General features: G+C 38.6%; 1 protein-coding gene across 2 annotated transcripts in view; it reads left to right on the top strand.

Annotated features, from left to right (window-relative positions):
* MEGF8 (multiple EGF like domains 8) overlaps nt 1-15,725 on the top strand; it is a 119,493-nt gene that overhangs the window by 45,537 nt on the left and 58,231 nt on the right. For both annotated transcript variants that reach the window (XM_053690879.1, XM_053690877.1), the window contains exons 22-25: nt 1,869-2,053; nt 2,293-2,503; nt 3,192-3,390; nt 13,876-14,005. In XM_053690879.1, the coding sequence (XP_053546854.1) occupies nt 1,869-2,053; nt 2,293-2,503; nt 3,192-3,390; nt 13,876-14,005 (725 nt within the window). The remainder of the gene's footprint in view (nt 1-1,868; nt 2,054-2,292; nt 2,504-3,191; nt 3,391-13,875; nt 14,006-15,725) is intronic.

Genomic DNA, 15,725 nt, shown 5'->3' with positions numbered 1-15,725 from the left:
GTCTCCTCATCTTGGGCTTTCAAAAATTAAGCTTCTGTGGAACAGATTTGCAAAGTTGCAACATGGTCATCTTTTGCATACTTTTTTCCAAATTCTACAAATGTTATAGTTTTGCCTCGACTGAGGCCTCTTTTGGGAGAAAAGTTCTTCAAGCGGTGATGCCTTCTGTTTAGGTCCTCCTGCCTTGTTCTCCCTCCCTTTTAATTCTGTGTCCTCTAGCTTGGGTATTGGTTCCCACTAGTAATTGGAATGACGTTGTGGACTCTCCATGTCATAGGAAAGAAAAACATTTTATGCTTACCTGATACATTTCTTTCCAGGCATGGAGAGTCCACGAATCCGCCCTCTTTTTAATTTGGCAGTTTTTTTGAGTAAACCTCAGGCACCTCTATACCCTTTTGTGTTTCTTCTTTTTCAATTTTCCTTCGGCTGAATGACTGGGGATTATGGGTAAGGGAATTTACACTTAACAGCTTTGCTGGGGTGCTCTTTGCCTCCTCCTGCTGGCCAGGAGTTGAATATCACACTAGTAATTGGAATGACGTTGTGGACGTTCCATGCCCGGAAACAAAGAAATTTATCAGGTAAGCATAAATTTTGTTTTCTGTGTTTTCGGTGCTGGGGAATGTGTTACTAATACTCATTCATAACAGAGTTAGGTGTTTTTCCTTCACTTTCTAATGTGCATGCTCACAGCTAGTGAGTCACTAGCCCACTTCTTAAAGGGACACTAAACCAAATTTTTTTCTTTAATGGTTCAGATGGAGCATGCAATTTTAAGCAACTTTCCAATTTACTCCTATTATTAATTTGTCTTCGTTCTCTTTATTTAAAAATCAGGAATGTGATGCATAGGAGCTGGACCATTTTTGGTTGAGAACCTGGGTTATGCTTGCTTATTGGTGGGTAAATTTCAGCCTCCAATAAGCAAGCGCTTATGCTGAACCTAAATTGGACTGGCTGCTAAGATGTACATTCATGATTTTCAAATAAAGATAGCAAGAAAATTTGATAATAGGAGTAAATTCAAAAGTTGATTAAAATTGCATGCTCCATCTGAATCATGAAAGAAAATATTTTGGTTCAGTGTCCCTTTAAGGGACCAGTAAATACAGTAGATTTGTATAATTGGCAAATGCATGATAAAAAGACAATGCAAGAGTTATGTCTATTTCCACTCCCCCTGTATCATGTGACAGCCATCAGCCAATCACAAATGCGCATATATTTATATTCTGTGAATTCTTGCACATGCTCAGTAGGAGCTGGTGACTCAAAAAGTGTCAATAGAAAAAGACTTAATAGAAGTAAACTGAAAGTTGTTTAACATTGCATGCTCTATCTGAATCATGAAAGTTTAATTTTGTAATATGCAGAGCTGAGAAAGCTGCAGTTTTATGTGTTAAATTAGAACAGCAGCACAAACACTAACAAATGTGACAGTTCTCTACAGACTAAATTAGACGAGTATTGTTCAGTACATATTGGGGAATTAAATAATTAAAGTGAAAGTCAATCCTAGCGTTGGTGAAACGCTAGGATTTACCATTGGAACAAATAAAGGGGACTTTCTTTCATGAATTATAAAATACTTCATTCTGAAAGCTCCTTTATTTGTTTGACGTGCGGAAAATCTGGCTTGGCGCTGTATATTGGCTACTGGCTAAGAGGTAGAAACGTCACCTCTCAGCCAAATGGCATTCTGCCGTGGGCTGCCTTAGCAGCTCAGTGCAGCGAACGCTGCAAACAAATAAAGGAGCTTTTAGAAAGAAGTATTTTATACTTTATGAATGAAATTCCCCTTTATTTGTTCCAATAGTACTTAAGTTTATTCTGTGTGTAATATTTTGTTTTGTTTGTATTTCCAGATGTTATAATGAATGCTCTCATGGAACCTGCAGTGGGCCTCCGTCATATAACTGTGTGTGTGACCTTGGCTGGACATCTGACCTTGTTGCTGTAAATGAGAGTGGTGTTGAATGTAGTGTGGATTGTGGGTGCAACTTTCATAGTACATGTACAAGAGAACCTGGCATCTGTGACTCCTGCCAAGGTGAGTGGTCTTATATAGAATGTAATGCTTGATCATATGTTGCGCAAGATCCATGGGTGGTTTGTGTCAATATTGAGTGAAAATATCTGCGATCAAGCAAGATGGTTCTATTTAGTTTTTAAAAATTAATACCACAATAATTATAAAAAATATTGTGCTTGTGTGTAATTCTGATAAAGTGCCTTTTTTATAAGATTTTGTACATGTGAATTTGTGTACATAATAACTTTTTCTTACAGACTGGACACAAGGTGCACAGTGCCAAGATTGCCAGCCAGGCAGTTTTGGTAATGCCACTCAGAAACCTGGATGTCAGGAGTGTGCTTGTAACAAACACGGCACAGCTGATTTGGGATACTGTGATCGAGACACAGGCGTGTGCTTTTGCAGTGATAACACCCAGGGAGATCATTGTGACAAGTGTGCAACTGGATTCTATGGGGACCCCAGGTAAACTACATAGCAGAAAAAGAGGGAAAACGTTATCTGAAATGCAGTTCAAAGCAAACCTTGTCTCTTAGTGAAGCGGTTTAGTAGTAGTATTTATGTTTTTTGGAAGTGATAATGTAGTAAATAATGATGTATATCTTTTAAGTTGACAATGGTTGAGCAAGCAGTATATTTCTGTGTCTACTCTTAAAGGGACATGACACCCACATTTTTTCTTTCATGATTTAGAAAGAGAATGCAATTTTAAACATCTTTCTAATTTACCTCTATTATCTCATTTGTTTTATTCTCTTGATAGTCTTTGCTGAAAAGCATATCTAGATATGCTCAGTAGCTGCTGATTGGTTGCTGCACATAGAAGCCTTGTGTGATTGGCTCACCGATGTGCATTGCTTTTTCTTCAACTAAGGATATCTAAAAAATGAACCAAAACAAATAATAGAAGTAAATTGTAATGTTGTTTAAATTTGTATTCGCTATCTGAATCGTGAAAGAAAGATTTTGGGTTTAGTGGCCCTTAAAGGATGTGGTGTTTGTAAGGTGAAGTGCTTGAAGATGGTCATGTTTGCAGATCTTGTGTATTAACTGGTATATTTTTCTCTGTTTGTGATGCACATTAACTGAGATATGTTGCAAGATATGGCTTTTTTCTAGGATTTAAAAGCATTTAAGAATCTTATTTTCTTAGGGATGGTGGAACCTGCTATTTGGAATGCCAGGGCCGACAGTTCCTTTCCAGTGTCACATCATCTGCTCTGGGCTCCCCAGGGGGCTCCTACTGTCTGTGGGTTTTGAGTGTCACTTCTACAACCAACAGCTGCTACCCTGAGGACACCTGTCCAAGACTTACCCTCACTCTACAGCCGGATATCAACATTCCCTGCACAGTAAGAGCTTTATTTTCATTCTTTCGTACGGGACAAGTGTTTCTGTCTTGGCAGCTCCAGCTTTTTAAATGTTTATTTCTCCTGTTAAGTGTAGTCAGTCCACGGGTCATCCATTACTTATGGAATATATCTCTTCCTAACAGGAAACTGCAAGAGAATTACCCAGCAGAGCTGCTATATAGCTCCTCCCCTCACATATCATACTCAGTCATTCTCTTGCAGCCTAACTAAAAAGGAAGCTGTGAGAGATCTGTGGTGTTTTTTAACTTAGTTTATTTCTACAATCAAAAGTTTGTTATTTTTAAATGGCACCGGAGTGTGCTGTTTATTCTCAGGCAGCATTAGAAGAAGAATCTGCCTGGGTTTTTTTCTATGGTCTTAGCAGACGTAACTAAGATCCACTGGCTGTTTCTCATCTGAGGAGTGAGGTAACTTCAGAGAAGGGGAATAGCATGCAGGGCTCCCCTGCAACAAATGAGGTATGTGCAGTAATTTATTTTCTGAGGAATGGAATTGACTGAGAAAATACTGCTGATACCATTGTAAAGTAAGTTCAGCCTTAAATGCAGTGATAGCGACTGGTATCAGGCTGATGTGTGTGTGTGTGTACACTGAATGTATTTTTCTAAGGAATGGAATTGACTCTGAAAATACTGTTAATACTGAAATAATGTATGAGCCTTAACTGCAGTAAAAACGACTGGTAGCAGGCTTATTAATAATAATACATAACTTTCAAATGTATGTTTAAAACGTTTACTGGCTTGTTAATCGTTTTTGTGAGGTACTTGGTGATAAAACTTATTAGGGCATGATTTTTACCACATGGCCATTTTTGTTTTCTGCATAGAAACAGTTTCTGAGCTTCCCCACTGTTGTAATATGAGTGGGAGGGGCCTATTTTAGCGCTTTTTTGCGCAGTAAAAATTCAGTCACAATCTGTCTACTTCATCCTCCATGATCCAGATCGTCTCTAGAGAGCTCAGGGGTCTTCAAAATCCATTTTGAGGGAGGTAATCAGGCACAGCAGTCCTGTGACAGTGTATTTGACTGTGAGAAAAACGTTAATTATATAATTGTTATCCGTTTTTTGGGTACTAAGGGGTTAGTCATCCATTTGCTGGTTGGTGCAATCCTTTGCTAACTTAATACATTTACTATGAAAATTTGGTTGCTATAACTATTTTGGTCATTGTTATTTCAACTGTGTCAGTTTTTCTGTGCTTCTTAAAGGCACAGTAACGTTTTTTATATTGCTTGTAAATTAATTTTGAAAAGTATTTCCAAGTTTGCTAGTCTCATTGCTAGTTTGTTTAAACATGTCTGACTCAGATGAATCTCTTTGTTCACTATGTTTAAAGGCCAATGTGGAGCCCAATAGAAATTTGTGTACTAATTGCATTGATGCTACTTTAAATAAAAGTCAATCTTTACATGTAAAGAAATTATCACCAGACGACGAGGGGGAAGTTATGCCGACTAACTCTCCTCACGTGTCAGTACCTTCGCCTCCCGCTCAGGAGGTGCGTGATTTTGTTGCGCCAAGTACATCAGGGAGGCCCTTACAAATCACTTTGCAAGACATGGCTACTGTTATGACAGAAGTATTATCTAAGTTGCCAGAATTAAGAGGCAAGCGCGATAGCTCTGGGTTAAGGATAGAGCGCGCGGATGAGATGAGAGCCATGTCAGATACTGCGTCACAGTTTGCAGAACGTGAGGACGGAGAGCTTCATTCTGTGGGTGACGAATCTGATCCAGGGAGACTGGATTCAGAGATTTCCAATTTTAAATTTAAAGGGACATTCAACACTGCCCACAACATTAATCTATGTTTCTAAACTAAGTCTAAAGAGCAAGCTTGCAAGTTCCCCCTTTCTCTTACTTACTGCCTTCACTGTGCAATCCTCATCGATATCGTCAAAATTTTTCTCCTAATATGGCTGCTTAACTCCCCCCACTGTGACGTACAGCTCGTCTTCTTCAAACTAGCCGGCAGTTCTGTCCCATATCTCCTACTTCAATCTCAGCGCGTTCACGGGCGTTAGCGCATGCGCGATACAATAGGAACCTTAAAAGCGGAACCATAATAACCCAAAGTGTTTCCGTTCCGATTATTTTACTTATAGTACTTGATTCCGTTTTTCTAGGTAAATACCCTATCCGCAACAACTCCTTATTTACCCTAGCTAATAATGGTTGTTTATAAACTACTAATAACGTTTTTGTATTTCTCACATTGGTATATTGCTGATAAAAAAAGCTAGACTGCACATAAATGATAGTTATCTAAGTTGATGCAGGAGTTCCAAATATCATAATGAATTTTGATTATTATCCATATAGATTGATTTTGGATAACATGTTATGGCTTATTATGACATTAATACAACTATAATTAGTTTGCATGATTATTTTAATTTTCTTTATGCCTTACATATTTCAAATCTTATTCAATCCTCAATAGTTTCAACAACAATAATAAGCATGTTGCCCTTTTTTTTTTTTAATCCCTTCATACTATTGTTCAATCAACTGTAAATAATGGTGATATAATAAAATAAAATAAAAATTACAGCATTCTAAAAAATACAATTAAAATGCTTGGAGATATTTTTTTTTTAATCTGTGTTTATTAAAAATATCAGCACCAAACACAATTAATTACAAAATTGTGTATATATATATATATATATATATATATATATATATATATATATATATATATATATATATATATATATATATATATATATAGTTCATATTTATTCAATATTAACAATGACTAGTCTAATAAAAATAATTTTATAATGTTTGTTTGTATGTTTGTGTGTCTACGTATATATCTTATTTAGTGCTTGTCCTTGTATATACAGATAGCCCTCAATTTACGCCGGTGTTAGGTTCCAGAAGGAATGGTTGGAAATCGAAACTGTTGTCAATTGAAACCCAGTTTATAATGTAAGTCAATGGGAAGTGTGGGAGATAGGTTCCATGCCCCTCTCAAAATTGTCATAATAACACCTAATACATTATTTTCTAAGCTTTGAAATGAAGAATTTAAATGCTAAACAGCATTATAAACCTAATAAATAATCAAACAACACAGATTATATAATTAAACTAAGTTAAATGAACAAAAAATTAGCTAAACAGCATTATAAACCTAATAAAATAGTCACAGAACACAGACTTCACTTGCATTTTTCTGCAAACAGTTCTTTATATGCATTACAATTTGGACTGATTTATAGACAGGAAGATCTTGTTCCTTTGAAATCTGCTGGATAGCTCAGGTCTGTTAAAACTGATTAATTACTTAAGGTATGTACTTAAAGAAATAACAATGGTAAATGACAAAATGGAATGCCCCTAGACTTTAATGGGATGTAAAATTAAAAAGTCTTGAATCAACAAAACTAGGAGAGATATTAACTAGATATTTACATGATATGTTCCCCGGATACAGTAGCATATTCTAAAAGTGAGATTACGTGAGATTATAGCTGCTTTCTATGGAATGACAAGGGTCAATGACTCGATGGAATGCCCATAGACTCTTATTTGATTACATGTAGTGCTATATAAACAGAAATATGAAACATATCATGTAGATATTTACCAGTTATGTTCCCCAGGTACATTAGCATATTCTGAAAGTGAGATTACATCAGATTATATCTAATTTCTATGGAATGACAAGGGTGAATGAGAAATTGGAATGCCCATAGAATTAAAAGTGTTGAATCAACAAAACTAGGAGAACTATTAACTAGATATTTACAAGATATGTTCCACAGGTACAGTATCATGATCGGAAAGTGATAATACATCAGATTATAGCGGGTTATAGCGGGTTTCTATGGAATGACAAGGGTGAATGACAAAGTAGAATGCCTATTGACTACAATGTGATTACATTTAAAAGTGCTATAGCAAAAAAAATATCTGACATATCAAATAGAAATTGACAAGATATGTTCCACATATACAGTATCATAATCTGAAAGTGAGATCACGTCAGATTATAGCTGCTTTCTATGGACTGACAAGGGTGCATGACATAATGTAATGCCCATAGACTATAATGGAATAAAATTTTCAAGTGCTATACAAAATAAAATATGAGACATATCAAATAGAAATTATTTATAATTTCACTTAATCTCAATTTCAGAATATGCTACTGTACCTGGGGAACATATCTGTTAAATATATACTTGATATCTCTTATATTTGTGTTTCAAAGCACTAAATGAAAGCCATTTATAGTCTATGGAAAATCCATTTTGTCATTCACCCTATGTCATTCATTAGAAAGCAGCTATAATCTCACGTAATCTCATTTATAGAATCTGAAACTGTACCTGTGGAACATATCTGGTTAAATAGCTACTTCATATGTGTCATATTTTGGTTGCTATGGCACTAAATGTAATCCCATTATAGTCTATGAGCATTCCATTTTGTCATTCACCCTTGTCATTCCATAAAAAGCAGCTATAATCTGAAGTAATCTCACTTTCAGAATATGCTACTGTACCTGGGGAACATATCTGGTAAATATCTATTTGATATGTCTGATATTTCTTTTTCAATATCACTTTTAATGTAATACCATTCTAGTCTATATTCATTGCACATTGTCATTCATCCTTGTCATTCGATATAAAACAAGTATAATCTGATTAAATATAACTTTCAGATTTTGATAATGTACCTGGGGAACATATCTAGTAAATATATAGTTAATAGGTCTCCTAGTTTTGTTGCTTCAACACTTTTAATTTTACATCCCATTTAAGTCTGTGGGCATTCCATTTTCTCATTCACCCTTGTCATTACATAGAAAGCTGATATAATCTGATGTAATCTCACTTTCAGAATATGCTACTGTACCTGGGGAACATATCTGGTAAATATCTACATGATACTTTTCATATTTCTGTTTATATAGCACTATATGTAATCAAATAATAGTGTATGTGCATTACATTGAGTCATTGACCATTGTCATTCCATAGAAAGCAGCTGTAATCTCAAGTAATCTCATTTATAGAATATGCTACTTTACCTGAGGAACATATGTGTTAAATAGCTACTTCATATGTCTCATATTTTTATTGCTAGGGCACTAAATGTAATCCCATTATAGTCTATGCGCATACCATAATGTTATTCACCCTTTTGATTCCATAGAAAGCAGCTATAATCAAAAGTAATCTCACTTTAAGAATATGCTACTGTACCTTGGAAACACATCTAGTAAATATTTAGTTAATATCTCTCCTAGTTTTGTTGCTTCAACACTTTTAATTTTACATCCCATTAAAGTCTAGGGGCATTCCATTTTGTCATTCACCCTTGTCATTCCTTTTTATAACATCCCCTTAATTAATGTTGTTTGAACAATAGTCAAAACTGATTAGAACTAAAATGATCAAGATGCTTATTAATGGTGTTGAGACTATTGATGAATGTATATGCTACTGAATAATAAAATTTGAAATAGGTAAGGCATAAACCAAATTAAAAAAATATAATGCTAAGTAATTATAAGTATTAATGTAATAATTAGTACTGGCATAATAACCCATAACATATTATACAAAATCAATCTTTAGGGATAATCATCCCAATTCATTATGATCTTTTAAAATCCTCTCTCAACTTAGATAACTATCATTTTGGTGCAGTCTAACTATTATTTTTTACAATACAATAATGTTCTAAATACATTAACATTATTATTCGTTTACAAATAAACATTATTATTGCGGCAAAATAATTTGTTGATGTGGATAGTGTTATTACCTAACACAACGTAATAGAGTACTGTAAGCAATATCAGCGTAACGGAAACAACTTCAATTATTTTGGTTCCGCTTTTCGAGTTCCTAGTAGATTGCGCATGCGCTAACAGCCGTGAACGCGCTTGCATTTCAGTCCGGGGAATGGGGTCTCATTGGCTGCTAGTTTGAGAAAGAAGGCGAAGACGTCACGGTGGGGGGAGTTAGGAAGACATATTAGGACAACAATTTGGAAGATGCGAAAGACGATTCAACAGTGAAGGTGGTAAGTAAGAGAAAGGGGGCACCTTGCAGCTTTATCCTTTTATTTAGTTTTCAAACATAGATTAATGTTGTAGGCAGTGTTGAATGTCCCTTTAAGCTAGAGAACCTCCGCACATTGCTAGGGGAGGTATTAGCGGCTCTGAATGATTGTAACACGGTTGCAATTCCAGAGAAATTATGTAGGTTGGATAGATACTATGCGGTACCGGTGTGTACTGACGTATTTCCTATACCAAAAAGGCTTACAGAGATTATTAGCAAGGAGTGGGATAGACCGGGTGTGCCTTTTACCCCTCCTCCCATATTTAGGAAAATGTTTCCTATTGACGCCACCACACGAGACTTATGGCAGACGGTCCCTAAGGTGGAGGGAGCAGTTTCTACTTTAGCTAAGCGTACCACTATCCCGGTGGAGGATAGTTGTGCCTTTTCAGATCCAATGGATAAAAAATTAGAGGGTTACCTTAAGAAAATGTTTGTTCAACAAGGTTTTATTTTACAGCCCCTCGCATGCATTGCGCCTGTCACTGCTGCGGCAGCATTCTGGTTTGAGTCTCTGGAAGAGGCCATTCGTTCAGCTCCATTGGATGAAATAATCAACAAGCTTAAGACACTTAAGCTAGCTAACGCATTTGTTTCTGATGCCGTTGTGCATTTAACCAAACTTACGGCTAAGAACTCCGTATTCGCCATCCAAGCGCGCAGAGCGCTATGGCTTAAATCCTGGTCAGCTGACGTGACTTCTAAATCTAAATTGCTTAATATTCCTTTCAAAGGGCAGACCTTATTCGGGCCCGGCTTGAAAGAAATTATTGCTGACATTACGGGAGGTAAGGGCCATGCTCTACCTCAGGACAGGGCCAAATCAAAGGCCAAACAGTCTAATTTTCGTGCCTTTCGTAACTTCAAGGCAGGAGCAGCATCAACTTCCTCCGCTCCAAAACAGGAAGGAGCTGTTGCTCGTTACAGACAGGGCTGGAAAGTTAACCAGTCCTGGAACAGGGGCAAGCAGGCCAAGAAACCTGCTGCTGCCCCCAAAACAGCATGAAGAGAGGGCCCCCTATCCGGAAACGGATCTAGTGGGGGACAGACTTTCTCTCTTCGCCCAGGCTTGGGCAAGAGATGTCCAGGATCCCTGGGCGTTGGAGATCATATCTCAGGGATATCTCCTGGACTTCAAAACTTCTCCTCCACGGGGGAGATTTCATCTTTCAAGGTTATCAGCAAACCGAATAAAGAAAGAGGCGTTTCTACGCTGTGTACAAGACCTCTTACTAATGGGGGTAATCCACCCAGTTCCGCGGACGGAACACGGGCAGGGATTCTATTCAAACCTATTTGTGGTTCCCAAGAAAGAGGGAACCTTCAGGCCAATCTTGGACTTAAAAATCCTAAACAAATTTCTAAGAGTTCCATCATTCAAAATGGAAACTATTCGAACCATCCTTCCCATGATCCAAGAGGGTCAGTACATGACCACAGTGGATCTAAAGGATGCCTACCTTCACATACCGATTCACAAGGACCCTTACCGGTATCTGAGATTTGCCTTCCTAGACAGGCATTACCAGTTTGTAGCTCTTCCCTTCGGATTAGCTACGGCTCCAAGAATCTTTACAAAAATTCTAGGATCACTTCTGGCGGTACTAAGACCGCGAGGTATAGCGGTGACTCCGTACCTAGACGACATTCTGATACAAGCGTCAAGTTTTCAAACTGCCAAGTCTCATACAGAGATAGTTCTGGCATTTCTGAGGTCGCATGGGTGGAAGGTGAACGTGGAAAAGAGTTCTCTATTACCTCTTACAAGAGTTCCCTTTCTAGGGACTCTTATAGATTCTGTAGAGATGAAAATTTACCTGACAGAGGCCAGGTTATTAAAACTTCTAAATGCTTGCCGTGTCCTTCACTCCATTCCACACCCGTCAATAGCTCAGTGCATGGAAGTAATCGGCTTAATGGTAGCGGCAATGGACATAGTACCATTTGCGCGCCTGCATCTCAGACCGCTGCAATTTTGCATGCTAAGTCAGTGGAACAGGGATTACTCAGATTTGTCCCCCCTACTAAATCTGGATCAAGAGACCAGAGATTCTCTTCTATGGTGGCTTTCTCGGCCACATCTGTCCAAGGGGATGACCTTTCGCAGGCCAGATTGGACGATTGTAACAACAGACGCCAGCCTTCTAGGCTGGGGAGCAGTCTGGAATTCCCTGAAAGCTCAGGGATTATGGACTCAGGAGGAGAAACTCCTCCCCATAAATATTCTGGAGTTAAGAGCAATATTCAATGCTCTCCTAGCTTGGCCTCAGTTAGCAACTCTGAGGTTCATCAGATTTCAGTCGGACAACATCACGACTGTGGCTTACATCAACCATCAAGGGGGAACCAGAAGTTCCCTAGCGATGTTGGAAGTCTCAAAGATAATTCGCTGGGCAGAGTCTCACTCTTGCCACCTGTCAGCGATCTACATCCCAGGCGTGGAGAACTGGGAGGCGGATTTTCTAAGTCGCCAGACTTTTCATCCGGGGGAGTGGGAGCTTCATCCGGAGGTCTTTGCTCAACTGATTCGTCGTTGGGGCAAACCAGATCTGGATCTCATGGCGTCTCGTCAGAACGCCAAGCTTCCTTGTTACGGATCCAGGTCCAGGGACCCGGGAGCGGTGCTGATAGATGCTCTGACAGCCCCTTGGGTCTTCAACATGGCTTATGTGTTTCCACCATTCCCGATGCTTCCTCGTTTGATTGCCAAGATCAAACAGGAGAGAGCTTCGGTGATTCTGATAGCGCCTGCGTGGCCACGCAGGACCTGGTATGCAGACCTAGTGGACATGTCGTCCTGTCCACCGTGGTCTCTGCCTCTGAGACAGGACCTTCTAATTCAGGGTCCTTTCAAACATCCAAATCTAATTTCTCTGAGGCTGACTGCATGGAGATTGAACGCTTGATTCTATCAAAGCGTGGCTTCTCGGAGTCGGTTATTGATACCTTAATACAGGCTAGGAAGCCTGTTACCAGAAAAATTTACCATAAGATATGGCGTAAATATTTACATTGGTGCGAATCCAAGAGTTACTCATGGAGTAAGGTTAGGATTCCTAGGATATTGTCCTTTCTACAAGAGGGTTTAGAAAAGGGCTTATCTACTAGTTCGTTAAAGGGACAGATTTCTGCTCTGTCTATTCTTCTACACAAACGTCTGGCTGAAGTTCCAGACGTTCAGGCTTTCTGTCAGGCTTTAACTAGGATTAAGCCTGTGTTTAAGTCTGTTGCTCCGCCGTGGAGCTTAAACTTAGTTCTTAATGTTCTTCAAGGCGTTCCATTTGAACCCCTTCATTCCATTGATATCAAGCTGTTATCTTGGAAAGTTCTGTTTTTGATGGCTATTTCCTCGGCTCGAAGAGTCTCTGAGTTATCTGCCTTACATTGTGATTCTCCTTATCTGATTTTTCATTCAGACAAGGTAGTCCTGCGTACTAAACCTGGGTTTTTACCTAAGGTAGTTACTAACAGGAATATCAATCAAGAGATTGTTGTTCCATCTCTGTGTCCTAACCCTTCTTCAAAGAAGGAACGACTTTTGCATAATCTGGACGTAGTCCGTGCCCTGAAATTCTATTTGCAGGCAACTAAGGATTTTCGTCAAACTTCTTCCCTGTTTGTCGTTTACTCTGGACAGAGGAGAGGTCAAAAGGCTTCGGCTACCTCTCTCTCTTTTTGGCTTCGTAGCATAATACGCTTAGCCTATGAGACTGCTGGACAGCAGCCTCCTGAAAGGATTACAGCTCATTCTACTAGAGCTGTGGCTTCCACCTGGGCCTTTAAAAATGAGGCCTCTGTTGAACAGATTTGCAAGGCTGCGACTTGGTCTTCGCTTCACACTTTTTCAAAATTTTACAAATTTGACACTTTTGCTTCGTCGGAGGCTATTTTTGGGAGAAAGGTACTTCAGGCAGTGGTTCCTTCTGTTTAATGTTCCTGCCTTGTCCCTCCCTTCATCCGTGTACTTTAGCTTTGGTATTGGTATTCCATAAGTAATGGATGACCCGTGGACTGACTACACTTAACAGGAGAAAACATAATTTATGCTTACCTGATAAATTCCTTTCTCCTGTAGTGTAGTCAGTCCACGGCCCGCCCTGTTTTTACGGCAGGTCTAAATTTTAATTAAACTCCAGTCACCACTGTACCCTATGGTTCCTCCTTTCTCGTCTGCTTTGGTCGAATGACTGAGTATGATATGTGAGGGGAGGAGCTATATAGCAGCTCTGCTGGGTAATTCTCTTGCAGTTTCCTGTTAGGAAGAGATATATTCCATAAGTAATGGATGACCCGTGGACTGACTACACTACAGGAGAAAGGAATTTATCAGGTAAGCATAAATTATGTTTTTTTTTATTCTTATTCACAGCACAGTTATGTATATTTGTTTGATGGACTCCCTGGATTCTTGGACACTGGAAATTTGCAGTCAGATCGCAGCTTGATAGGAGCTTTTTGTGGTCGGGGAGGGTCACCACTCACTGTAGAAGCAACTACAGGTAAATATTAGTAATGGAGTATTTAAAAAGGAATTGAACTCAACATTACACTTTAAACAATGCCCCTTTACCACTTTCCGTTGGGGTGCAATAAGGCTCTGTTTATGGCCCCCCTTCAGTCTACACATCAACCTTAGGTTCCTTAATAAAGTTCTATGGATTTCAGTATCATGTATATGCTGATGATATTGAAATCTACCACCTCTCTGCTCCAGACTTATCCCTCTCCTTCCTAACTGACGCCACTAACTGTTTTTCATATATTTCCTCCAGAATGTCCTTTCACTACTGCAAGCTAAATCTCTATTAATCTGAGCTCCTTATTTCACACTTTTTCCAAGACCCCCTAACCCCAACTTTCTATAATTGGTTGATCATATCATCATCCTAACCCCTCATGACGGATGCCTTGGAGTCACACTTGACTCAGACATGTCATTCACTCACCACATCTAGTCCTTTGCCAATTTCCACCTTAAAAATATCTCCAAAATTTGCCACTTCCTTACACAAGAAACAACTAAGATGTATCTCTCTAGCTGCCATCTATCTCCTTTACAATCCATAATGAATGTTTCTGCCAGGCTATTTCTCCATACATACCGCACCTCATCTCTCCCTATACCTTCACTGACTTCATCTAGCTTCCAGAAAGAAATAAAAAAAAATCCTGACTCTAACATTTAAGGCCCTCAAAAACACTGCTTCCTTCTATCGCTGCCCTTGTCTAGATACTCTCCCACTTGTACCCTTCACTCTGCTCATGAGCAGCTTCTCTTCTCCTCTCTTGTTACTTCCTCACATTTCCATCTACAGAGGTTCTTCAGATTGTCCCGTCTTGTGAAACTCACGCCACAAGACGCTCCCCTAGTTTTCAGTTTCAAGAGTTCACATCTGAAGTATTAAGATTACGTGCTAAAGAGTTCTTCAAGGGGTATGTCCCTGGAATGCTCAGACACATCAGAACAATGAACATTTTGCTAACAAAATTGCATTTTAAATACTTGACTTTTCTCTTCAAAAAGAGCTTCACTCTGGCTGCACTGTGTTAAAGAAAAGTGCCACCAGAGAACAGCACTGTTTGAAGAGAAAAGTCAAAGAGCAGCGCTGCAAAGTGGCAGCACATTGATTCATGACTGGCTTTCAAGGATTTTTTTTTTTTTTAACACTTCACCCAAGCCAAACAAACAAACAAAACATTTTTAGTTTACTTCTCTTTAAAATGTACTTATTTTACCTGGCTTCTTTTGTTTAGGAGCATCCCTAAGTAGCTCGGCAGTCTGCTTGTGTAATTTTACAATGTTTGCAAACATTGCTGCAAATAGAGCGTAACTATTATCTCAATGGTGGAAAAAAAAATCCATCAGCAACCAATCAGTTTCATCACTACTGAGTTCACACTCTGCTTTACTGTGATCTTGTGGGATTTTACACAAATCTTTTGGGATTTCAGATTAAACTTCCTTAAAGGGACAGTATACACTCATTTTCATATAACTGCATGTAATAGACACTACTATAAAGAATAATATGCACAGATACTGATATAAAAATCCAGTATAAAACTGTTTAAAAACTTACTTAGAAGCTCTCAGTTTAGCTCTGTTGAAAAAGTAGCTGGAAAGCCCACTGCAAGTGGCAAATAAGACACTCCCCCCTCCCCCTTCTTTTACATATGAAATGACCCTTTACACAAACAGGAGCAAGCTGGAGTAGGTAG

The sequence above is a fragment of the Bombina bombina genome, chromosome 8, assembly GCF_027579735.1.
Source record: "Bombina bombina isolate aBomBom1 chromosome 8, aBomBom1.pri, whole genome shotgun sequence".
NCBI lineage: Eukaryota > Metazoa > Chordata > Amphibia > Anura > Bombinatoridae > Bombina > Bombina bombina.
Note: the sequence above shows the minus strand (reverse complement) of the source record. Positions and strands in the feature narration are given on the sequence as shown.